The sequence below is a fragment of the Ictalurus punctatus genome, chromosome 15, assembly GCF_001660625.3.
Source record: "Ictalurus punctatus breed USDA103 chromosome 15, Coco_2.0, whole genome shotgun sequence".
In the NCBI taxonomy this organism is placed as follows: Eukaryota; Metazoa; Chordata; class Actinopteri; order Siluriformes; family Ictaluridae; genus Ictalurus; species Ictalurus punctatus.
Genome location: NC_030430.2, coordinates 6,512,501 through 6,539,014, shown reverse-complemented (window position 1 = coordinate 6,539,014; position 26,514 = coordinate 6,512,501). Strand labels below are relative to the sequence as shown.

Here is a 26,514-nt window from a genome sequence, read left to right as displayed (position 1 = left end):
TAATTTTAAAAACTACTGGTGTGATTGTAAACATCTCATAATAATTAAAAGGTTTTTTTCTGTATCGGTTTCTATACAGGTCATCATAGCGGGCTGAACTACAAATGGCTGCGTGTTTCCTAACTAGGTACATTACAAAGTACGTAAAAATAATGGATTTCACATCATATCAAGTGCACTAAGTATCCTGTATGGAGCGATTTAGGATTCCGACACGCGTTGCCTTGGTTCCTTTGGTTCAGAAGTCAGTCGTTAATTAATTTATTAACTTAATTAAAAAGGTTCATCTTTAAATCTAAAAAAAAAAAAAAAAAAAAAAAACTATATTAGTTATGTTATAAGTTATAAGACACTAAATAAGCAATAAATCATTAATGTATACATTAACTATGACCTGACCCTCCAATTTAAATCTGATTACTCTAATTTCAATCTACCAAATAAATATATAAATCTAAATGATACTAATAAACATATATAATTTTGAATAAGCTCACTGACAAACCACAGAGACAGACCAGCCTTCACCTGTTTGTAAATATTCTCAGAAGTTTCCAGAAACATTCAGTAGTTCTCAGATCATGTAAATGCTGACAATGTGTGTAAGAATAAAACCAAAAGGGATTACTAACGTAGGTACAGAAACCTGTTTTCTCACATACCTTTGTTGCTGTATATGTATTGGAGTTCTGTTCTGGTAGAATGTTTGCCAAAAGAATCAATGTGTTTTTCTTTTAACATGTTGGTGTGGAAGGTAAGAACAGGTAGCCTATTTTCTGAACAGGCCCTATGGCACTCCAACCAAATCGTAAATTGAAATTGGATGATTAAAGAAGTATTTTCAGTCTAATCTCTATCCATCGTATCTGTTGAGTATGTGCAATTGGCACAGTCAAGAATTTCGAGTGCAAAAGTAGCAGAAAAGAAAGTGTTATAATTTAAGGATGTCCATGGGCAGCTGTCAAAACAACAACAACAACAACAACAGGATATTCTTTATACCAAGTGTCTTTTTGTAGAACACTTTCATGATATGTTCAGTCAAGAAAATTTGGTCTAAATCTATATAATTTGTCATATGGACTACTATTTCACAGGGAAGAATTTATGGTAATGTAGTAATTACCAATGAAGCCAGATTCCACAACAGGTGGGAAGATAAATAATATTGGTATTTAAAAAAAAAACTTCATAGAATTTCTAATGGTTTTAATGGTTATAATGGGAATTGCATTGGTTTTAATGGACATTGTAATTGTCCCTATGGGTCTCTATGGGTAATCTGTTGCCTTCTATTCATGGCATGTTATGTCTAATGGATACCATTAAGGATACCAATAATGGTAATGGTTTTAATGGTTAGCTGATGGTTTGTAATGTTATTTGTAGTGGAATTTCTGTGAGGGTTTCTATTGTTTTTAGGAGGATAGAAAGACTCTCATGTCTGTTTCTTTTGAAAACCCCCTTTAAAAAAAAATAATAATAATAATGTAATGGTTATAGTTTATGTTATAAACAGAACACGAGAGGGAGGGGGAAATCATGGCTGTGATTTGGTCACAAATGAACGTAAAGATATGAAATTGCACATTGATAAATAGCAGTGTGTACCTTGGTGGCAGCGAAATGGGAACATAAAATATAGGTGATGCATTTAATAAATACAAGAAATTTTCTGAGTTTGCAATGTTTTTGTAAAGCATGATTTAGTGTGTGCAATTTTTATGCATTTTTTAATAATCCCAAAATATCTGGGGCCAATAATGTCAGAGCTGGTCATGTCAGACTGATTCATTGAACATGTCTGGTAATAGGAGTTTTAATGTAAAATGATTCAAAATGAAAAATAGAAATGATTTAAGGAAATGAAAAAAGGATCCCAGAGTATTAATGTGACCTCTCTCTTTCTCTCCCACAATTTTTACCCAATATTTTATATTTGACCCAGTGACTCACTGTAGATAATTCCATAAATCCTTCCATCGAATCCTTGATGTTTACTGGTTGTCCTGTTTCCCCCTGCCACCACTTTCCTTATACGGTCAGTGTTTCCTGTATTCATTTGACTGTTCCCATGGTAGTTGATGATTCTCACCTTGCCTGTTGCCCATCATTACCTTTTGTATTCATGCCTACTTTGTGTTTTTGCAAAGTATTATAGCATCGTCCTTTTTGAGTTTTCTTGTTCCTACTGTGCATCAGGTACTGCACCCTGTCCACTTTAATAACACAAGTCTTGCCATTTTGTAGATATGTCTCAAAGCATAGTGGAGAATATCCACTATACATGGAATCAATCCATTGTTCTACATTCACTTAATATCCAAGCACTGTACCCTGGAAAGACACCATTTTGGACAGCCCTAATGATTGACACGCAACTAGACACACCCTGTTGTCCTGATTGGTTGGATGTTACTGCTCCACATCTTCTTTTTTTTTGTCTCCCATTTACAGAGCCTGGTGTGCCACAGAGAACAGTGTTTCTCTTATGAGCAGATATTTTATGGAAGTTTTAGGAATGCAAGAATAATTTCACCATGCAAATATATTCCAAAAATGTTTTGAGAAAAACAATGCTGACCCCATATTAAAAATGGAACAACACTTCCTCTAACTTCTGAGATCACAATCAGTATACTCATGTACGATGCTGAGGTAAAATTTTAAGGCTAACATATTTGAAATTTGAATTTGAACATGATGCGTATTTTTAACCTGTTTAGGATACAGCCACAAACAATATATTTAAAAAACACACACACACACACACATGCACACAATAAGAATAGCTCAAATTTATTCATTTTTTTCATGATGACCATTATACTTTTACTGGTTAAACTCAGGTTAGTCATCTTGCCTGACTTTTTCTCGCTCTCTCTCCCGCTTCCTCTCTTCCATTCTTCTCCTCTCTCTCTCCTTCTCTCTGTAGTACTCTTCTTTGAGGTCCTCCCTCTTCCTTCGTGTCCAACCTTTAGCAGTGACGTGGTACAGGTCTACGTTATTGCCAGAGTATGCGTCCCTGTGCGTGGCCCTATACACGGCTTCCCTGGCTACTGAGACCGCTTCGTCTACACTTATCCCCCAGTGAATCCTCTCATCCAGGATTGAGTAAGCATAGGGAGAACCTGAGCCCACCGAGAAGAGCTCACCCTTCAAACGGAGGCCATCGCTGCACACATAAACAAGGCCTGGACCAGAGTGTTTTGTAGTCATGGAATTAGAGATGGCTGTTGGTTGGGTTTTAGGATCAGCCTGAAAAGGTTCTATGATTGTCATTGGTGGTTTACCATCGCTGTCTTCTACAGAGGTTTTGGCATCTCTTTCTGCCACTGGTCTGCTACCAGTTCCTCTGTTGCTTGAACGTAGTATCATCTCCTTCTCCTCTCCATCCCATCCACAAAGAGTGGCAGCCACACACAGCTCAGTGCCTTTAAAAGGGTGCAGCATGTGAGACAACAGCTTGGCGGCACCCCCTGTCGAAAGCCTCCGCTTGTTTCGAAGCTGGTAAAGCCTCAACTCTCTCGCTAAGATTCGCTTCCAGAGGGCGCAGTCGGCCGAGGTACCCGACGTGGTCCCCACCAGGTGGGAGTGAACAGGTATGATCTTTTGGGATGCAGGACATGCCACCAGGCCCCCACAGCTGGATCGTGAATCTGCTGCAGCAATCACACCGCCCTGGAAGATGAATCCCAGTGTGGTGGTGCCGTGACCCAGAGGGAATGGTAGAGGAACAGAGGGAGAAACTGAAAGTGGAATGGGGGAGTGGGTGGAGAGTGAGGGTAAAGACTGGTGGTATTGATCATTGTTCTTGGAGGTGCAAGGTGAGTTGTCTAAGCTAGGTTGGACTTGACCGAACTGAATAGGGCTCCGCGTTAGGTATTCATGCACCGGCACATAAAATTCCAGTGGACTTGAATTTCTGGTTTCCTGCAGCCATCTGGTATTGGAGCCACCTCCGTAAAAGGTACTCTCCAGAGATCTGGACCACAAACATGCAGCATTCCGTTGACGATCACAAGAGGGGTCGAGAAAACCACACACATCTTGTAAAGCCATGACTTACTACCAGTCATCCAAGAGTAAATGATGTGAAAAAAATGCTAACATTCACAGAGTATTGTACCTTATCAGCCTTGCAATTAATTGAAGAAATATCGTTCAAATTTTTACAGAATCAATATAAATACTCAATCTGTCTAAAGTAGGCATCAACGTATGAAACTGGCAGTTTAGTTTAAGCGAACTGAACCTTTTATGAAACTGTCCTTTTATAAGTTTCCCTTATGAAATGTCATCAGAACCCTCTCCCATGCTTGAGTGCTCTCTGTTTCGGTTAAGAGAGGCATGAAAACACCCGAAGCTACTGAAGCAAAACACCCAATGCTGTTTTAAGCTGAGCAATGCACTCAGTTTTAGTATAACTCTCATTAGTAGGTTGTCAATCCCAATCTAGATAGGTTGCCAGTACAATCTGAAAATCTCAGTGGCAAACAGCACTGTTACAGTTTGCACATAGAACAAGTTGCTTTCAGTAAAAACAAACTAAACTATTTATCGCTAACTATGCTAACTACTGTTATCTTGGTTGCAGCAGTCCATTTCTTTTTCATTTTGTTAAAGCCTAGAGCTTTGAGGAGCTACTTGGCTATTTTACTAATATTACAAACAATGTTGTCCAAATTTCAGAATCAACAGAAATCAATACACTATATTATACAGCCATCAAATCAGACAGCAGCTGCTGATACAGGGTTTGCTAATAAATCAGTTCTTTGACTAGCTCATTTTAAAAACCCTGCTGAAAAAAAACTATAGAAACTGTTACAGAAATTCGAATTGTTTTAATGGTTATAATGGGAATTGTATTGGTTTTAATGGAAACTAAAATGGTCCTTGTGGATCTCTATTGGAAATGTGTTGGGTTCTATTGGTGTAATGTTTATGTCTAGTGGAAACCAATACAAACCACTAAATCCTAATAGAATATGGCCCAAAACATTTGTTAATGGTATTTGTAGTCTAAACCATTAGAATTTCTGTAATGGTTTATATTATTTGTTTGTTTTTTTCAGCAGGGAAATTGTTCATTCTTTGGAATAATAAAAAAAAGATTTGCTAACGGTCAGATTGGCCATTTTAATTAGATTTATATAGCCTAATTTTCATTGCGTTGTCAAACCAAATCTCGTACAAAATGAGTAAGAAATGGGACGGGCAGTGCCATGATGGTCTTGTCATGCTTGAGTTATAGAGTACTTCCAAAAAGCCAGATGTAGCAATACTCAAACTGTGTGATTATAAAATGCAAACCTGGCTTAAGGTCTCCAAAGTTTTCAGTGGTGTTGTTGAGATGAAGGCCAAACATAATAACATTAAAACATAAAACAACAAATTAAATGCTGCTGTTTGACAACTAGCATAGCTGGGGAAACAAAATTGGTGGAAAGAGATGTTAGCACTGTGTGCAGTGTGCATATAGCCTTAGTTAAGCTATAATACAAACGTAGGCTCGTTCTTAACCCTACTTGAAATTAACAAATTATTTGTAGGTGCAGGTTATCCATTTAACAGCTATATCAAGAACTGTAGGGGGCATGGTGGCTTAGAGGTTAGTGCATTCAATTCCTGCCACTACCCTGTCTGTATGTAGTTTTCATGTTCATGCTGCGTGGGTTTCCTCCGGGCACTCCGGTTTCATCCCCCAGTCCAAAGACATGCATGGTAGGTTGAATGGCATGTCCAAAGTGTCCGTAGTGTATGTGATTGTGCCCTACGATGGATTGGCACCCTGTCCAGGATATACCCTGCCCGTGCCCGATGCTCCCTGGTATACACTCCAGGTTCACCACGACCCTGAAGGATAAGCGGTATAGAAGATGGATGGATATCAAGAACTGTCTCACACGGACACACACCCAAAGTGTCCTCGCAATAACGAATGGCTATTGTAACATGGATTACTTTGTAATGCATGCTCTTGTAGCTGTGTTTTGGTCAGTATTCAAAATACTGAGCAGCTGCTCATTTGGATAACGACTAGACACAGTATCCAATGAGTTACGAATTACATTTGAAGCGCCACATTAAAAAACAACACAACACAACATCAAAAAACCCTCACTAAAGCTAGAGTCAGTGAAAGCACGGGTTGAAATTGTGGCATAGGAAAATATTTCTGGTTGAAAACGTGGTGATGAATCAGCGGTTCGATTCACTTGAGGTCGAAAGAATCGATTCAGTGAAGTGAGTCGACACGGGCATCAGTGGCAGCAGGTGCAGCCTGCTCCACCTGCGTCTGTCATACATACGGAAGAGTGACAAGTCACCAGTAAACAAATGAAGTTCGAAGACCAAAAGTCCTGAAGTTATTTCCTGTTGCAGTGCTTTCCGGTTTATTATTATTATTTTTTTTTTTTTTAATTTTTCTTTATCCTACAATTTCTTCGAGTTACAACTCGAAACTGCTCCGGATCCGAACCGATGAGTTACAACGTGACAAGATGAAAGTTTCTACAAGTCCAGGCTTCTTCAGCAAACTGACGGTTTGCGCTGCGGTACTGTCAGTGGTAAGAAAAAGAAAATGAACCCTTTCACCTGTATTTAATACAGCCTGCTTGTGTTTTAGCTGTTTGGACAAGTTATTCTTTCATTATCTGAAGAGAATGGCCTACAAAGCATTTCCTGGTGCACAGGATAAAGATGACACGCACAAAAGTTCCTGTTTTTTTGTTGCTGCTTGAAACACTTAACACTCGAAATAACTTTGAAACTCGTAACTAAACAGTTATTACGCAGTCAAAACAAACGACTTTCAATGTAATTCTAGTTTGAAGCATTTTAACATCGAAACTTAAAGGAAAACTCGACCCTGAAACGCATTAAATGCATTCAATATGTCTTGAATATTTACAGTAGTGATTCTGTTGGAAATCTGTTGCCTGGTACAATGGCAGTTAACAGGAGGAAATATTTCAAGAAAGCTTAACACTCATGCTTTGCTGTTATCTTCTTTTATAAAAACATCAACAACAAGAACAAATAAACAAGAGCGACAACCTTATTTTTTCACTCACCGTTTTTAAATAATTTTCAACGTAGTGGCGAAATCATTGGGCCAAAAAGTCCCAGGATGCAATGCAGATGTACGGCGTAGTCGCACCGAGTTACGCCAAAGATTCGGCTCGGTTGGTTAGAGACGTATGAGATGTCAGGAAGACCGTTGGGTGCACAGATGAGAGAGCTGGACAGGCTAAAAGACTAAAGCGCCGCTGCATCGCTCAGTTTAAGTGAGTATGACGCGAGGGCATCGTTGCCGGTGGGGGAGGAAACCGGAGTACCTGGAGGAAACCCCTGAGGCATGGGGAGAGCATGGGCTGTGGTGGGAATCGAACCCTCAACCCTGAAGGTGTGAGGCAAATACACTACATGGACATGACACGAGGGCATCGTTGCCGGTGGGGGAGGAAACCGGGGTACTTGGCAGAAACCCCTGAAACATGGGGAGAGCATGGGCTGTGGTGGGACTCGAACCCACAACCCTGATTTAAAATAATAGCGCTCTGTGAAGTGATCTGTGTGACAGAAAGCTTCTACTGCTCCCTAAGATACAGGACAGTTGTCCTTGAATATCTGATTTGTTTACTAATGCAGAATGAATGGCAACAAATTAATATTAGTATACTCTGAGAAAAAAATGAGTCACATGAGTAGCAGCGCTGCTCTTGTTATTAAATGTAACAATAAATGGATAATAAGCACTCGCATTGTTAATTCTGTAAATGTGTTTTATTCAAGATTCAGTGCCACTTCACCACAAGTACCACCATGTCAACTTTGCAAAGGAGCCTTTACGGTGACTTTCTTCACCTTGACTCGGCCCCTGACACCGTCACAGCCAACTCCACTGTGCAGGTGTCATACACCTGCTCCAGGGCCTGCAGAGTGGGGATCGAGATTGTGCTTTCCACACCAAAAACGGACGGACTTGTGACCTTTAGGAGATCATGGACTCATGTCAAGCAACTAAATCAAACTAGAACAAGGACGGTTCAGCTGACTTTCCCTCCTGCTGTGGTGTATAAGAGAGACTATTTCTTCAGGCGGACAGTGGAAGCTCATGACGTGACGCTGAGAGCATGGCTGGTGCATCTGGATGGAGCAGAAAGCAATAGCAGTCACGTCGGAGTCGGTCAGTACGAGCGATCCGTGGTGAGATCGATTAAAACTCTGCAGATGGTTCCACCCTCGGAACGTCCGGCCAAATCACCGTGCGGCTGCATTGCGTGGGGGGCGGAGCTGACGTGGAATCAGACCAAGGACAGAATAGAGAAGTGCTCTCCTGAGTCAGGTGAGTTCCTTCCTACGTTAACCAATCAAATTAAGTTTCTAGACATTAAATAGCAAGTTTGAGTACAAACGAATTATTACATGACTGTCAATTTTATAATTGGTGTGTGTGAGTGTGGGGGAAACGATTAATGCAAATTACAGACCGGTGGGCGTGTCTTTGAGTTCTAACATTTCCGAGTAGACACCAGGTGTTTTTTAATGTTTCTCTGGATAACTGTTTAACATTACCAGTCCAGTTACTTGAAGACGTTTATATACGGGCTCTTCAGGAGACATGCTCATCTATGCCTTTCAAGACACGCCCACTCAGAGCTGCTCTCATTTCCGTAAAGGGACTCAACGACATGCCCAAATTTCCATATATGGCAGGCTTTTTGGAAGAATTATATATTTGATTCTGGTGCATTTTTTAAAAATCCAAAATGGTTCACGGTTGATGTTTTTGATCCAGCTTCCATTGATTTCAATGACATCCATATATGAACTCTTAAATATGGATATACGCTCACATTCCCATCTATGGCTTTCAAGACACGCCCACTCAGGGCTGCTCTCATTTCTATATAGAGACTCGATGACACACCCGTAATTCAATAATATGATTTAAAATGGCTTATCTGGTTTCTGATATATAGACAGACCTTTTTAGAATCCAAAATGGTTTACATCAGCACTCTGTAACTAAAGCGATTAATCGTCTGATGACGTTGCAGACATAGTGAGACTCCTGACGTTCCCTTTTGCGAGCACTGGAGAGAAATATGGAATCATCCGGACGTTTCCAGACTTCGCCAACAGAGAGCTGGCGATTGCGAGGCTCCGTGCTCTAGAGAAACCCAGGTAAGGCCATCAAGTGCTCCTTGTACACAAACATTAATTTGGTAGAATGAAAATGAAGTTCACCAAGTTCTCAAGTTCCCTAAAAGTCTTCTCACCATTAATCTTACCCGTCACTGCTGTTTTGCAGACTGACCGTGTCGGTGTGGTTGTATTTGCTAAACTGGTGCGAGGAAAAGCTCTGCGGCATCATCAAGCACGTGAACGAGCACAGGAAATACGCAACTCCTCTCCTATTGCTGACTAACACAGGTGACTTCTCTGTGGCATTACCTCACTGCTAAAGCATGTGAGTGATCTGATGTCCTTCACTCAACCCAGAAGATGTTCTTTATTAATCCCACTCCCAGTCCATTCCCAAAACGAATGCTGACCAAATATTTTGGTCTGTGATATCTTCTAACAAACTTATTGTTGATGGTTCTGTTTCTCAAAATCTGAACACATTAGTCATTTCAAGAAGATGTATTAATGAACACATTGGCTACATGGAAAATGTAAGATTGTGGTATTGTTTTTTTTTTTTAATTTTTGCGAAATTATCCATTTAATGTTAGTCATTAACTGAAATTTTTGTTCCTGCTAAATTCATAACTTAGGGCCATGAGTGTTTCTGCCTAATTGTAAGCATAGAGCCCAGCTCGATTTCCTGATCCAGACACCTCTACAACCATGGGAACGTAAAAGAACTCAAAATCCTTTCTAATTAGCTATATTCGATGCTTTTGTACACTTTTCTGGCCGCATGCTTCAGAATCTCAAAGGTTTCAATCTGATTGTTTGCTGGCTTCCAAACTGTAAAATACATTTTCACACACAGTAACACAAGTTCACAGCGTTCCTCTTTTGTTTTTGTCAGTCAAATGAACGTTTCCTATGAAAATGCAGGTTGGTCTCGGCCATGATGATGAAAAGTGTCAGACCAGGGCGGATTTAACAAATTCTCTTTACCTCAGCTTTCTCCAGAGGCATGTCTGCTGGATGTACTGAACCCCTCTGTGTTTGCTTGTGTGTGTCATGTGAAGGCAGCATCATGGTGCAGGTGCGTTTGACCTCTGGACTGGAACAGGCGTTCACAGCTCACACAGATCTCCCTCTCTGGACCTGGATCCGTGTGGACCTCTTCGTCCAGACCTCAGAGGTGCTCGAACTTTTTCTACAGTGATCGTAGCACTTGGTGGGAAAGGGTTGAAGGGTTTTCACTGTTAGTTTTCGCTGCACTATTTTTACACACTGTTCAGATTTAAACCTTTTTTTTTTTACATCACACAAGCAGACAATTTGCATATTATTTGCATATGCATTGTGACCGGTCCATGGTTTCCATGGTTCAGAAGCATCCGTCAATCCATCCGTTTTCCATACTGCTAATCCTACCCAGGGTCACGGGGAGCCTGGAGCTTATCCCAGGGGACTCGGAGCACAAGGCGGGGGTGCCAACCCCATCACAGGGCACAATCGCACACAAATTCACAATTTAGAGATGCCAATCAGCCTACAGTGAATGTCTATGGGCTGGGGGAGGAAACCGGAGTACCCGGAGGAATCCCTATAAGCACAGCGAGAACACTGAGCAACCACGGAGGTTCGGGGCCACTATCATGCTGTCTTAACATCTGCTTCACAAAATCTTCCTTCGTTATGTAACACGTTTTGATACACAAATGACGGTCACAACGACTCAATGAATCACAGAATTTCTTAAAACTCGTATTTCTCATAACCAGACCCATGTGTAACGTTCACTGCTAAGGAAAACTGCAATCAGAAAACAAATACTTATCCTTATCTCAAGTGTTAGCAGTATAAACAGTGATTGTGGAGATACACTCACAAACACCCGTCCCGTGCTTGGGAATTCTCTTGATCACGTGGACGTGTGCGCACACGTGGGGATATGAAGAAATATGACACCTCAAATCACGTTGAAATTTTCTCTCCAGGCGAAGCTCATAATCACGCAGGCCAACTTAGAAGATAGCCTCATGGAAGCCAGTTACAGGTAGGTAAATAAATAAATAAACAAACAAAATATACTAGAGTAGATTAGCACTATTAGAATGTTATCCTGGTTTGTTGTATTGTGTTATGCTCGCGCTTTACACGCGTACATCATAGTACGGACGATGGTTTCCATCAACGCGGCTGCCTGGTTGGGATTGGTGTTGTATAACCACTCAATAAATTATTAACATAACTGAGACGAGACGCTGTGAATGTTTTGAAACGTGTCTCCAGGTTGGTTGGTTTCGCACAAGTTTAATTGCTTGGAGAATCCAGATCAAGGAGCTTTAGGTAAATTATACATATGAGTTAGGCAGTGTGAACTTTGTATCGTAGTTCTGATTTAAAATGAGAGTTTGCTATTATGTACCAGGGATTGCTGTAACATATAACGTGACCTCTTATATCTTGTAAATGCGTAATATTAGGACATTAGGAAGGAAAATAAAGCTTGGAAGGAAGTAGCAAAGATCAGTGCTGCTTCTGGTGAATGGTAAAGTTAGCTAGTTTTGCACATCTTCCAAGAAGCTAGTACGAATCTACAAAAACTACAAGGAAAAATCTACGAGCGACATGAGCAACTTGTTGCTTGCTAGTGTGAATGTTGCTGGCTTTCCACTGGAGCTCCAAGGCGAAAGTGATGTAAATGGTAATATATTTCCATATAGCTGAGCTTAAATAGATAAATATGGATTATTTCTGCTATTGTGCTACATTCCATAGATTGACAGTGATGTTTAAATGCACGCGTATGAAGATTTGAGCATGTTTTTATGGAAAGGATTTTGGCGACATAAGCTTCCTGTACTCGTTATCCACATTAGCCTTGTCAGTCCAGTGCAGAACTAAACACCAGCTTTTGTCTTGGCTGATTGACTACATTTGGACATTATGAAATATGTGAAGCTGTCATAAAGTAGCATCTTTATGAAAATCTGTGTAACATGTTCCAGTTTTCAGGATGCTGTTCTGTACAATGACACTTCAGGATTCTTTGTGATCGGTGGCAGCATCTACATGCCAGGAATTCAAGGTTATGTTGGACCGGTTAAATACTACCGCTTAGGTTCTGACACGGTGAGCATGAACCACTCATACAGCGCTTAATCTCAGCTCGTGTTAGCCGAAGTTTGCTTCAAACTTAGAGTTCATTCAGTTTAGCGGCCTCACCTCCTAGTTACGTATTGCAATAGTTAGCCTAATGCTATCTAGCTTTGCTAGTAAGCCCACCTAGTGGTTTTAATTTAAAAAATGGTTGGCCTGGCCTGCCTCTGTGGTTACATCAGTGTAAGTTAACCTTATATTAACTAGCTTGTTATTAATTAAACTATGATAACTTTTCTCTCTTCTTGCTATTCCTTGGATTAAATTACAAGTTACTTTAACGATCTTGCCAACTAGTGTGTTAGCTAGCTTGCAATATACCATGGCTGCTTTATATAATAGACTAATTTCAGTTAGCTTACAATAGGTCAGTTTTAATTTAAATTAGATAGCATATTAGCGAACTTAGACACCTAGTAAAATGAAACAGCTGCTGTTGGAGTTAGCATTAGTTTATTTCAGTGTTTACAAAACCAGCTAGCCTAGCTAATGTTACTTCTTTAGGACGTACCAATTATATTGCGTGTGTGCACTTCTGTTTTTTTTGGGGGTTTTTTTTGGTGTTTTTTTAAAGTACCGAGTGCCTCGGCTACATGACGCCGTTCTGTAATGTGATTTTGCTTGTGAAGGTGGTGAACCCTCTGACTCCAGAGAGAACACTGCAGGAACTGAACGAAGCCCACAGACAGTGTGAGGACCTTAAACAGATCACTGAAGCCTACGTAAAAGCTCTACAAGACAGCAGAGCCAGTCTTGCCAACGGTAAATGCTTTTTATAGACGCCTACCCTCGTCGTCCATTTTATTAGGAACACCAGTCCACCTGCACATTTAACCTGTCGTTTGGAAGCAGTGCAATGTGTAAAATCATGCAGATACAAATCAAGAGCTTCGGTTAATGTTCACATTAAACATCAGACATCTCGGTGACTTGGCGTGGTTGTTGGTGCCAGACGTGCTGGTTTGGGTATTTCGGAAACTGCAGCTCTCCTGGGGTTTTCACACATAACAGTCTCAAGAATTTACACTCTAGAATGGTACGAAAAACAAAAAACACCCAGTTCCGCGAGCAAAAAACGCCTCGACTAGCGAGGTCAGAAGAAAACAGCCAGAACAGTTCAAGTAGACAGGAAGGCTACAGTAAATCAACTAGCCACACTTTACTAAAAGTCGACCGATAGTACATTTTACCGATATCGATAACTAAGTCGGGCGGTACCTACCTGCCGATAACCGATTAATCGACCGATAGTTTTTAAAATTGATACTGAATGAAAACATAACACTCAAAGTAAAATACTGCTGAACTTTATTACAAAAATAAACAGTACTGACCATACCATGGAAATGTACTGTACGTTTTAAAAATGAAATACATATATGAATATTAATATATGTTAAAGTAAATAAAATATATACAGCCAAACTGAACCAAAAAGTAACACTCCAAACAACACATTAAAATAGAGACGTCCAAAATGAATAAAAAAAAAAAACACTTCAAATAACACAACAAAAAGTGGCAGTGATAGTTTTTATTTTGTCTCTAAAGGCACGCAAACCGGTGGATCTGTGGATTTTTTCAGACATCCGGTAGTTCTCGGTGCCGAGTAACCGGCAAAGCCAATCAATTAGTCGACCTCTACTCTTTACATCCGTAGTGAGCAGAAAAGCATCCCAAGAACAAGAATCAGAGGCTACAGTGGGCACACTGGATAGAAACCAGACACCATTTTTCCAATCTTCACCTGTTCTTCAACTTTCCAGATCCTAGTTTCTTATTCAGTTATTCATCTTTAACTTAATTACCCATTAACTGCCATGACGTCATCAGAAGCTACAGCAAAACCTAAAATTTTAAAACGTCTTTAGATCTAGTTTTTTAATTTCAGGATTAGCTGTTCATACTCAACGAGATGGAGAGACTGTAAATCACTGGGTGGATATTGATGGTGTCTGTACTTCTGTACTCTTTCAGATGTGTGTGTGTCATATTACGAGCTGTTGAGGAGGACATTCGGCCAGACTAGGTGCATGCAGACGTGGTCCTGGGATCATCAGATGAAATACCGTGCTGCACTGAAGACACTGAGAAGGCATGAGGAAGAACTGATGTCAGGTATCTGTGTTATTAGTTTAGAGCACACGTGCTGGTGCAAGTTCAAGTTACATATGTAATAATTTAGTAGTTACTATTACCATTACCACATTTTTCTGGCATTTTCTGTAATGCGTGGGTATACACTGATGCCTTGTCCTCCTCTAGGCCCATGGAGCAGCAAGAAAGCGTCACTCTTTGGACAACGCCTCTACCAAGACGTGGTAAAGAGGTTAGCTGATGCCGGTTTGGGAGACATCGATACCTCGCTAGTAGAGCTGCTGCAGCTGTGCTCCTGTTGGGGTCATCATCAGGCGTCTCTCATGCTCGCCACTTTACACCTTTCCGGGCTAGGAGTGCCAGCGGACCAGGAGAAGGTAGCGGCACCGGATCGGACACGGAGTGTAGAATGTTGGATAGATGTCCTGTGTGTACAGTTGATTAAACATCACAAGTATATGAACATTGGGGATAGATTTATTAGATAAAAGTTCAAACGTACGCTACGTACTCTTTGTGTCCAGGCTATTTGATTTGATCAGACTCATACTCTTTTGGTATAAAGTATAGCCATGCTACTTCATGCAAATGTGCTTGTGAATATTGTGAGTCAAATGTGCTCCGTGACCACAGGGACACGTGTACAGCCTGATGGGCGGAGTACGAGATGAGCGTCTGGCTCTGTTGCATTTGGGCTACAAGCACATGCAGGGTCTGGACGGCTTCCCTAAGGACCTGGACATGGCTTACGGCTACTACGCCAACATGGGAAAGCAGACCATCATCGACCACAATAAAGTCCAGGACTCGGAGGTGAGATCTCCATTAGTGTCATCAGTATACACTTCCGAGACCCAAACTATAATCATTTCTCTTTAATAACTTGGGATTTAGGACCTGATGGCTATGGAAGTTAAATTCTTTTTAATTCCACCTTGAAATATAAGAATTTTACAAGTAAAAGAACAAATATTTTTTCCATACTTTTTCCTTTACATCAATACAAATTTCAAGGCATATAAGTCAAATAGGTGTGATGGTGGTGCATATTAACGTTTGATCTGGAGCTCAGAGTTCCACAAGTTCTCTCTGTGTCTTCATTGGTTTCCTCTGGGTTCTCCGGTTTCCTCCTGCTTCCAAAAACATGTCAATATGTCCATTAGACAACTAGCACCTAAGATGGTAATGAATCCAGAACACCCAGTGTTCCCGGGATAGACATCGAAATTCAAACTTTGTTACTCTGCAATTTCCTGTCACCTTTTCCCAAAGATCCCGAAAGACTTTTCAGTATGTAAAAACTTTTCCGTTTTTCAGTATGTAAAAACTTCAGGCCATGCCTGACTTCGTTTTGACAGGGCGCCTGAAAGAATGCATGCAAACCAGCTTTCAGATGCGAACCATGGTGTGAGCCGAACAGATTTTGCTTAACCAAATGTGAAGACAGTATAATTTCAGTCAGTTTCCAGGGATTCCTACATTCGTTTTGACGTCTGTAAAGAATCTGGGATGAAACCGGTGTACCACCTAAACGTTACCGGGTTTTTAAATGGCATTGCTTCGAGACTACTGAATACTCTTTTCTTTAGCAAGGGTGCCAAGCACATTTTACGGAATGGACCGTATTGCATTACAGTTAGTCTAATGTCAAGTCAGCTGGACCAATAACACATCAACAACTCCTGATAAATGTGTTCGTTTATCACCGTTTATCTGAAAGTTAATTTTTTTTACGCACAGATTTGTACGGTCACGACCATAATTCCAAGTAACACTTACATTTCCAGCCTTTTGTTGCCCTCGTCCCAACTTTCTTGAGACGTGTTGAGGTGATCAAATTCGAAATGACCTTATTTTTTCCTTAAAGTGATACATTTCCTCACTTTAAACATTTCATGTGATTCTACGTTCTATTGTGAAGAACATGGTTTATGAGATTTTCTAATCGTCGCGTTCTGTTTTTATCGACATTTATTTACATTTTACACAGCGTCCCAACTTTTTTGGAATCAGGGTCGTAGAATTTATAAATTCATTTGGTGAGCCGGATTAGATCTGTTGTCTCAAAGCCACGGGCCGGATGTTTGACACCAGTGATGTAGAACATAAAATATAATCCAGTATATGGAGAAACAAATGTGGAAATGAGCTTGACACTAAAACATTCATATATGGCTTTTATTTTTATATATATATTTTTTTATGAGGCACCATCTAAATAAACATTAACATTAAATTTGACTTTATTCGACACTGACATGGCGGTTTAGCAAAACTTGTCCACTTAGGAATACAAAACAAGATGAAGAAATTGCATCTAAGATCAGTCTAAGATAAATCATAACGCAATCTATCGTTCTGTTCCGTGTACAGTTCTTACCTCAGACCTCATTTTACGGATCTGTAACATGTATAGAATAAACTGAAATAAAAGATATTACATTTCTGAGTCGAATCATGGCCACAGCTGATCTAGAGACCTGTTCATATCCAGCAAGCCCTCACTGAGCATGTGCGCTTAACCAACCCGAAGGACCTTCAGATGCAAGCGGGCGAGTCCGATGACATCATACAGTTTCTCATACACCAGGCCGAGAGGGGAGACATCGAGTCCCAGGTGCACTGTTCACACACCAACACGATCGTTTCTTTTCACCTGCTTTTAATTCACTGCATTGTGTCGTAGAATTCTATTTACGTTGTTGTGACTCAGAGTTGTTTCTGGTGTGTTCGTGTGATAGAAAACCCTGGCGCGGATGTCATACTTCGGCAGTAACGGCATGAGGAAGGACATCAGCGCAGCTCTAAGTTGGTACGCCAGGAGCGCAATGCAGATGACGGACGCTGTAGCCATGTATGACTACAGCATCCTGCTGCTGAAGGTCAGTGTGCTGTTTAAACACTCATCGTAGGGGAAGCGTACCTTTAGTAGGTGTTTTGTGTTGTTTGTATTATTAGTTACAGACATGTGCAACTGTGTAAAGCAAACCCAAGTTAAAGGAAGTACACAATGTTACAATGTTTACCCCAAATGTATTCAGTCAGCTAAGACCAGTCAGCTACTTTAGATAACAAGTAAGTTTATACAGTAGCTAACGGGTTAACATTGTACTAGCATGTGTAAATCATCACACTCACACATCACACTCATACATTTCAAGCGTGCTAACCTTTCCTAACATCAGAGTACGCTGCTATGAGTTATCACTTAAAAACGGCAAAAGCTTCTTCTTCTGGCATTTTTTACCTTTTACATTTTTACATTTTGACACATTTGGTGTTTTGGTTTGTCCTTTTTACTGTTTTCATGTTTTTACACCTCGGGGGCTACGCATTATTCCTACTTGAGGCTGGCAGGTCTGTCATTCAGTTTGTATACAAACAGTATTATAAGATAGATAGATAGATAGATAGACAGAGAGACAGACAGAGAGATAGATAGACAGACAGACAGACAGACAGGCAGATAGACAGACAGACAGACAGACAGATAGATAGATAAATAGATAAAGAGACAGACAGCTATATAGATAGATAGACAGACAGAAAGATAGAGACAGACAGATAGACAGACAGACAAATAGGCAGACAGGCAGATAGACAGATAGATAGATAGATAGATAGATAGATAGATAGATAGATGTACAAATAAAATACCTTATTACATTTGGTATTATAATTTGAAAACTAAGGTACAGTGCCCTCCAGTGATATTAGCACCAGCAGGAACTTTAGTCACAACTCTGTTTGGTATTTTTATTGGTATCATCTGAATCATTTAGCAACAACAGTCCTCTGTACATTCTTTCATCACTTCAGTAAAAACAAGTGACAAAGTTCTACTGAGTTATGAAACAGAGTTACAGGGATCTCCAATAATATTGGTACTCCTGGTAAATATGAGCAAAGAAGGCTGTGAAAAATTGTCTTTATTGTTTAACCTTTTGATCTTTTTTTGAAAAAACAGCACAAAAATACTCTGCTCATGACTCATGGCTATCAAACAATTGCAAACACAACACAGGTTTATCCAAAAAATAATCTTTGTGCAATAGTTATTGGCACCCTTTTAGTCAATACTTTGTACTACTTCCCTTTGCAAAGATATCATCTCCTATAATGCCTGATGAGGATACATGGCAAGGGATCGGAGACCGTTCTACAAATTCATACACAATCTCTCCATATCCTTCAAATTGCGAGGACTCTCCCCTTCAGTTCACTCCACAGGTGTTCTATGGGTTTGAAGTCAGGGGAATGGGATGGGTAGACATGCAGTCGGTAATGTGTGTGTGCTCAGTTCATTCAGATGTAGGCAGGGTGTCATTCTGTACCGGTTGCTGTTTATCAGGGAATTGGAGGGAAGAAGAACAAAACCCTGGCATTAAAACTCCTGGAGAAGGCAGCTGACATGGTAAGAAAAGGCGTGGTTACACGTGGATGCCAAATCTAACTTTTTGAATTTAGAATTATCTTATGCTTTCGTATAAGTGTGTACTTTTTTTAATATTCATAACCTATAAGCCATTAGTTTCGCATCACTATCTGATCGATTAATGTTCGGAAACGTCCGGATTTACAATCCTTCCTCTCATAACTGTTTAACCTACATGTTAAATGATCTGCAATGACTGAATAATTCACAATAGTTACTCCGTAGTATGATTTGTATGCTGTATACCATGTGTGTGCGTGCATACGTGTATACATGTGTATTTGCGTATTTCTCAGGGCTACGCGGACGCTCTGAATGCTCTCGGCTGGTACCACGGCACCATGGGAAAAAACAACACAAAGGCTGCATACTACTTTGTCCTGGCTGCTCGTAACGGCAGTCGAGAAGGCATGTTTAACCTGGGTGTGTATCACCTGAACGGCGCCATCCCGGACTCATCGGGCAAGAATGAGGTAGGCGCGTAAACATTTTGGTACAACAGTGTTACAAAAAAACCAAATGCGGTGCGGTTTCTAACAACAAGGTTGTTTTTAGGAATAACACACACACACACACACACACACACACACGTACACATGCATTTCAATGTTCATGTTGTTTAATTACTCAGTGAGGAATGTAAAATGTATAGGTGGGAGTGTAAAGGGAATTTGGGAGTGATTATTTTTGTTTCATGTTTACAAAGATTTAAAATCATTTTATACCAACTAAAGGCTAATCACGCTGCTTTCACCATCAAACCGAATCCCGGCCATCTCTCCCAGCGTGTGTGTGTATGCTCTGTCTCAGCTGTAGTGATGTACATTGTGCGTTTCAGACAGCTGCGTTTCAGTTTTTCCTGAAGGCGGGTGAGCTGGGTCATGCAGACGGCGCCGTGGAGGCCGCGTCGTCTCTCTCTCGAGGACACTTACCGGGCGTGCGCAGAGATCCAGAGAAAGCCGTGACGTACGTTTACACGCTAGGTGCAGCTTCTCTGAAATGAGAACCGACTAAGGAATAAAACACTCGTGGCCATGCTGTTTACAGGAAAGAAATAAGCAAGACGATTACCTCTACAGCACGTCCCAAAGTGTTTTATTCCTCTTACACCACAGCGACTTTTCAAAAGATTACACTTAAAACACCACACTGTACATTTTATCCGTTTATAGTTACATTTAATGTTGTGGAATGTCATCCTGTTGTAGTCGTTCCCTCGTGACTTATCAAAAAACTCCTGAAGACTTTCCCATGTACAGTAAAGGAGCTGTTACTATAGAAACGATAACATCCATTAGAACAAGTCAGTTCAATCTGAGAGTTGAATCCTCTGAGTCAAGAATTCAAGCGCGCTCTGGTGCAAATCAGATGAACCTATGGAAAAAACAAAATGTCTTCTAGGTCAGCTGTTATAAACGGGTGCATATGTGAGCCGCCCTTTTTCCTCTTGATTCATTTCAAAGTTTTGCTCATATCTGACTTTTGAACCCTCTTCATTTCCATGTTCAAGTCTGCTGAAGCTGATCAGCGAGAAGAACGGCCACCTGGGCTTCACCGTCCGAGATGCTCTGAAAGCATTCCAGCACGGCTCATGGTGACACCCACGATCATTTATCTTCCTTTTCACCTCTCTTCTGCTTTTAGTCATAATCCTACAGCGTTTTTTTTTCTTCCAAACTGAATTGTAGCTTTCATCATTCTTATGACTCACCAGACCATATCACTCCATTGTGTGTGTGTGTGTGTGTACTGTATATAATGCGTGTTTTGTCTGTAAAGGGATGAGGCTTTGTTGAAATACGCGGTGCTCGCCGAAACCGGCTTTGTCGTGGCGCAGATCAACGCCGCACACCTCTGTGAGGTAACTCTGCAGTTCCACTTCAGTGTATTTTATTTTAAGCATCGGGTCCCTATGGGAATATCGTATTTCCATGCTGGGTGTGTTCCCTTATCATTAAGACAGCAATGTATAGCATTCAAAAGATCTGGCTCTGAGACTGGAAGCACATTTACGGACCCTCGAGGCCTGACATGGGTTCCACAGTATCGCAGTTAATTGTTGCTCATCTTGGGGGAAAAAAGGTTAACTAAAACTGCTATAGCGTCACTTGCTTTGTGAAACGGAGAAACCAGATCATATGACTTGTACGTTTGTCAGTTTCCGTAATCCTAAAGAACAAACTATGCAGCTTTAGAAAGCTTAGTGTCAAATAACACACTGCTGCTTTCTATGCTCCAGTATGCTTTGCTTTTCATTTTTCTTTGTTAGACATTTTTGTTTGTCTTTTCTTTTCGTTATTTGATTCATTAATCCAAATTAATATACTCTGTCTCAGTATAAAACTAATCACTGAACACCTAATACAAACAAACGCGAAGATGATATTTTTCTTACATGCTGAAAATGGGGCTCGCTTATTTAAAGGGATAGTCCACCCAAAAATGGAAATTCTGTCATTATTTACACACCCTCGTTTTGTTCCAAAACTGTACGACTGACTTTCTTATGTAGAACATAAAATAAGATTGTCACGGAACGAGACGGGAGGCGGATGCAGGTGCAGGTCACAGTCTTTATTACTTAAACCAGAAACAAATAAACAGATAAACAAACACAGGGAGCGCGGTCTCTACTGACTATATACACTCTGGTCCCCTAGCTACGACCGCTAGCATGCTACACATTAGCACATACCGGTATACTTCCTTCACTTGACGAACTAACCAACTATAATACTGCGCGATGTGCGCAGTCACACGGGGGGTTTAAATAACAAACCTAATTCAACCAAAACATAAACACCTGGGGCAAATCAGGGACTTAATCAGACTTAATGTCCAAGCGGGAAGTGAACGAAAACAAAAGAGTCACGTGACCAGTCGGCGGCCGTACCACAGTGCCCTCTGCTGGCCGTGGCGTAACAGAACCCCCCTCCAAAATGTGCTCCTCCCGGAGCACCAAGAACCCCCCTCCAACGGGGGTCCTGGGCCCCTGTGCGAACTGTCTTTCGCTGCGACAGAAAGCGAAGCAGCCTCCGTCGGGCAGCAGAGGAGCAGAGCAGCATCCCCACCGGGGTTGAAAGTCAGAGCACTGCCCCCAGCGGCGCTGGGACACTGGGCACCGCCCCTGGGATTCTGGGCACCGCCCCCGGCGCCTCTGGAACTCTGGGTGCCACCCTCGGCGGCACTGGAGGGCTGGGCGGCCTCCTCAGCCGGGCGGGGCAGCGGGACGGCCTCCTCGGCTGGGCTGGACTGCAGGACAGCCTCCTCTGTTGGGCTGGGCAGCAGGACAGCTTCCTCGCCCGTGCAGGGCAGCGGAACGGCCTCCTCAGCCGGGCTGGACAGCGGGACGGCTTCCTCGGCAGTGCAGGGCAGCGGGACGGCTTCCTCGGCAGTGCAGGGCAGTGGGACGGCCTCCTCGGCCATGCAGGGCAGCGGGACGGCCTCCTCGGCCATGCAGGGCAGTGGGACGGCCTCCTCGGCCATGCAGGGCAGCGGGACGGCCTCCTCAGCCGGGCTGGGCAGCAGGACAGCTTCCTCGGCCGTGCAGGGCAGCGGGACGGCCTCCTCAGCCGGGCTGGGCAGCAGGACAGCTCCCTCGGCCGTGCAGGGCAGCGGGACGGCCTCCTCAGCCGGGCTGGGCAGCAGGACAGCTTCCTCGGCCATGCAGAGCAGCGGGACGGCCTCCTCGGCCATGCAGGGCAGCGGGACGGCCTCCTCGGCTGGGCTGGGCAGCGGGACGGCCTCCTCTGCCTGTCCCTCTGAGGTCGCCATGTTGACCTCAGGTGGGAGTTCCACAGCTGAGACCTCAGGCTGGAGCTCTGCTGTCCTCATTGCCCCCCCCAAAAAAATTTCTGGGCCAGCCTTCACCTCTGGACTGCGCAGCAAGGTATACCTCCCCTGCCGTGGAAAGTCCCTGATGCTCAGGTTACTTTGCTGGCTGTGTTGCAAGGCGTCGCTCCTTGACGGCGGTCTCTACTGCCTATATACACTCTGGTCCCCTAGCTACGACCGCTAGCATGCTACACCTTAGCAAATACCGTTATACTTCCTTCACTTGACGAACTAAGCAACTATAATACTGCGTGATGTGCGCAGTCACACGGGGGGGGGGGGGGGTTTAAATAACAAACCTAATTCAACCAAAACATAAACACCTGGGGCAAATCAGGGACTTAATCAGACTTAATGTCCAAGCGGGAAGTGAACGAAAACAAAAGAGTCACGAGACCAGTCGGCAGCTGTACCGCAGTGCCCTCTGCTGGCCGTGGCGTAACAAAGATATTTTGAGAAACGTCCCATTGTGTGTTTGTTTGTTTTCTGTCCATACAACGGAAGTCAATGGGTGTCAAAACGGTTTGGTTACCAGCGTTCTTCAAAAATATTTTCTTTTGTGTTCCGCAGAAGAAAGAAATGCATACAGGTTTGGATCGGGACGAGGGTGAGCAAATGATGACAGAATTTTCATCTTTGGGTGAACTAGCCCTTTAATCGTCATGTAGTCATCCAGGGAAAACGTGTTTTTCTCGTGCCAACTATTGCGAATTCATCCTGGTAATTTGTCCCAAAATCTCAGCTCGCCCCAAACAGTTTAAGAAAAAAGGCTTCACCAATTTGTGAGCAAACTATCTGTACAATTTCATTAGAACATTTTACACCAATAGAACTTGGGTCCATGAACGAACCTTATGACCCCAGCCCTATATTTTGCATTTATGGCTGGAAATAACAGGAAACACTGTAGGTAAGATAATGATGATGTCATTGAGCTAAACTTTATTCTTGTTCGTGGTAGGTGATGGAGCACGATTCTGCCTGCCAGTGGAGGTATCATAACTATTCCACCTATAACCACGCTCCGTACGAATCAGGTACGCATCTGACGAGATCATTTGCATACACACACCGCTAAAGAATATGGCTAGTTAGTGCTTAATACCGATTTGTACCACTGTGCTGTTGATTCTGATTGGTCAGAAGATTTCTAGAACAACAGTAATTCTGGCTGTTTATACATTAACGTTTCTATAGCAACAGCTCATAAGACCTGTTATTATTAACAAAGAAAGTTTTGTGTAAGGAGACGTTTAACATCAGATGCATATATTGTCTTTGTAAGTGATAAGTAATAACAGGAACCAACTGGTCAAGTGGATGTTCAACAACAATAAACACAACTATAAATGGATAAAAAGCACGAGAGGTTGTTCTTTAATAAATTGAAAATTAGGTAATTGTTTGATGAATTATTGTGGTAAAGGAGGAATAAAACACTTGCAAGGGTGGTAACAGTAACCCCACTCGATCACACCATCCAGTCATTGATTATTTTTCTAGAACAGCATGCACTTAAGTGTTTTATTCCTTAGTGCTGACTCTGCTTTCTCTCTCTCCTCTCTCTCTCTCTCTCTCTCTCTCTCTCTCTCTCTCTCTCAGGTCTGCTGAAGATGGGAGACCACTATATTGTAGTGGGTGACATGGAAAAGGCTATAGCACTGTACAGCAAAGCAGCACTGAGAGGAAGTGCTCAGGTGGTGCACACACACACACACACACACACACACACACACACACACACACAAACTATCGCGTATAATTGGTTGAAAATTGTACTCTATTAGAAAGAACGTTCCCTCTTGAATCAGAGGGAATGTAATGAAACATTTTTTAAAAAATGCTTTAGATGATATGACGCTAGCATGAAAATAGTCTGTGGTGGCGTGTCACATGTTCTCCCCGTGTCTACGTGGGTTTCGCTTGAGTTTTTCCGGTTTCCTCACAGCTCCGTAAGACATGCCAATTGATTTCGGGTTTTCTCCCAAATGAAGCTGGCTCTGAAAATCTGGGCAAACAAATATGAAAAACTTCATTTTGATGTCCGGCACTTGTGGTTCGCACGTTTGCCTCGCACCTCCGGGGCTGGGGGTTGGGTGTTGGAAAATGAATGGATGGATCTTATAGTCTGACGACGTTGTCTTTAACCTTCTAGGGCATGTACAACCTGGCAGTTTTAACTGACGAAGGGCACGACATCCCCGCACATGTACTGGAACAAATGAAGATCTCGACTGAGCCTCAGCTGGACAAGAGTGCCGCAGTGGAGAAACTGTTGCTCAGGTGGGGAGTTTATAAACCGCTGTCTACTTTTGTCTACACATAAACGTGCAGGAACTGTGCGATTTCTCAGTTTTCTCCTGGAACTTTGGAGCAACCGGGAGGCTAAAAACAAACCTCTATCAATAATGAAGCTATTAGTGTTAAGCGTTATATCACAAGGTCTCAGTGACGGTATGATAAGAATGATGCGACTCATCGGCTGTTAGCTTGGCAGACGCTATTACGCTTAAATACGTTTTTCAGAAATCTAGGCTTCTTGAGCACACTGAAGGCAGTAGTGGCTTGTTACGAACTTTCAGAGGAACCTGAGACTTAAAATCCGTTCTCATCTGATCCAGTAAGAGCACAAGTATTGATTACAAGAGTACCTCTACGTGAGATTCTAAAGTATGCGTAGTTATGCGTAGAGCGTGAGCGCATTTATGGAAAACACGTGACGTTTTGCGTCTCTTGTCTAGATGCCGGGAGCTGGAGGGTAAGGGAGAGGAAATGAGTCCATGCTCTCTGGCTCTGTTTGGACTGCGTGTGGCCAGAACGTGGCGCAGCTTCACACACAGCACCGTCTACCTCGCACTGACCCTCACCACCCTCGTCACGTTCGTGCTCGCCGTCGTAACACAAAGTGTGCTCGGTAAGCTCTTTGCTACCTTAAATTCCCTGTGTAGTTAGACATTTCATTTGAATTTGATTGAAACGCATGTGTTCGTTCGTTCCTTCAGCCCGCTACTGTGCAGCAGCTCTTCCACGCAGTATTCCTAACCAATCATCACCCGAGCAAAGCGAATCACCCCGCCTCAGTCGAGTCAGAGGAAGCGACTCGGACACTGCAGCAAATCAGGAACGACCCTCGAGAGTCACTCGAGCCGTGCGGATCGCTCAAACCTACGCGAGCCGACACTTCCTACCCCTGCAGGAGGCAGCTGATTTGGTCATCGCGGTGACTGGAGTGTGTGTGTGTGCCTTGTGCACAATGTTTGTCTCGCATCTGCTTTAACTTTAAGCATGTAAAAGAACAATGTCAAGGAGAACATTTTTAACAAGACTGAAAAACCAACATCCATGCACAGCTCGTTAACACACAGCACATGATGTTAATTGGCTAATTGGGTAAAATAATAGAGGTTTAATTTTTTTAAAAATGAATTCAACAGTACATAAGAAACCAGGTGATCCTTTATTGTAGTGCACAAAGCTGCAGAACAGCGCCATCTTCTGACAGAAACACTGAGCTCAGTCCAACTGGGGAAGTTTGATAACATTAAACCAGTTTTTGAGTTTATTATCCATTTCATTCCGATAGACAGGGGGAAAAATGCTTGCAAAATTTACAGAAACAATATTATCAGCAGTGAACAAATATTTGATTATTATTTTATTTTTTTAAACCAAACCTACCAGACAAGTGAGTGCTACAATATGCTTGCCCCCATCTTGTATTTTGCTTGGTGTGTACTCAATAGTATTACTCTAGGATGAAGTCTGAAGCTGTGCTTTTGAAAATAGAGTACAGTTCTTTTAAGCCTCACTCAATCTAACAGAAAAAAAGAAGAGAGAGAGAAAAAAAA

At 42.1% G+C, this 26,514-nt stretch overlaps 2 protein-coding genes across 2 annotated transcripts in view; one reads left to right on the top strand and one right to left on the bottom strand.

Annotated features, from left to right (window-relative positions):
- Positions 1-2,800: 2,800 nt before the first annotated feature.
- psmb11b (proteasome 20S subunit beta 11b) lies at positions 2,801-4,233 on the bottom strand. The gene has a single exon (XM_017486550.3). The coding sequence runs from the start codon at positions 4,060-4,062 to the stop codon at positions 2,851-2,853; it is 1,212 nt and encodes a 403-aa protein (XP_017342039.1). The 5' UTR covers positions 4,063-4,233; the 3' UTR covers positions 2,801-2,850.
- A 2,026-nt stretch (positions 4,234-6,259) lies between these two features.
- LOC108276272 (protein sel-1 homolog 3) overlaps positions 6,260-26,514 on the top strand; it is a 21,029-nt gene continuing 774 nt past the window's right edge. Inside the window, exons 1-23 of the mRNA XM_017487800.3 lie at positions 6,260-6,572; positions 7,801-8,353; positions 9,069-9,195; positions 9,323-9,444; positions 10,218-10,333; positions 11,136-11,194; positions 12,150-12,273; positions 12,930-13,062; positions 14,278-14,418; positions 14,566-14,774; positions 15,031-15,210; positions 16,892-17,014; positions 17,139-17,279; positions 18,749-18,811; positions 19,129-19,305; positions 19,671-19,798; positions 20,343-20,426; positions 20,612-20,693; positions 23,628-23,703; positions 24,269-24,363; positions 24,822-24,949; positions 25,408-25,580; positions 25,669-26,514. The exon at positions 25,669-26,514 is cut by the window's right edge and continues 774 nt beyond it. Of these exons, the coding sequence (XP_017343289.1) occupies positions 6,507-6,572; positions 7,801-8,353; positions 9,069-9,195; positions 9,323-9,444; positions 10,218-10,333; positions 11,136-11,194; positions 12,150-12,273; positions 12,930-13,062; positions 14,278-14,418; positions 14,566-14,774; positions 15,031-15,210; positions 16,892-17,014; positions 17,139-17,279; positions 18,749-18,811; positions 19,129-19,305; positions 19,671-19,798; positions 20,343-20,426; positions 20,612-20,693; positions 23,628-23,703; positions 24,269-24,363; positions 24,822-24,949; positions 25,408-25,580; positions 25,669-25,943 (3,375 nt within the window). The 5' untranslated portion in view covers positions 6,260-6,506 and the 3' untranslated portion in view covers positions 25,944-26,514. The remainder of the gene's footprint in view (positions 6,573-7,800; positions 8,354-9,068; positions 9,196-9,322; positions 9,445-10,217; positions 10,334-11,135; positions 11,195-12,149; positions 12,274-12,929; positions 13,063-14,277; positions 14,419-14,565; positions 14,775-15,030; positions 15,211-16,891; positions 17,015-17,138; positions 17,280-18,748; positions 18,812-19,128; positions 19,306-19,670; positions 19,799-20,342; positions 20,427-20,611; positions 20,694-23,627; positions 23,704-24,268; positions 24,364-24,821; positions 24,950-25,407; positions 25,581-25,668) is intronic.

Excerpts from the sequence above, each read along its gene's own strand:
- psmb11b (XM_017486550.3), bottom strand. The coding sequence starts at position 4,062 with ATGGCTTTACAAGATGTGTGTGGTTTTCTCGACCCCTCTTGTGATCGT.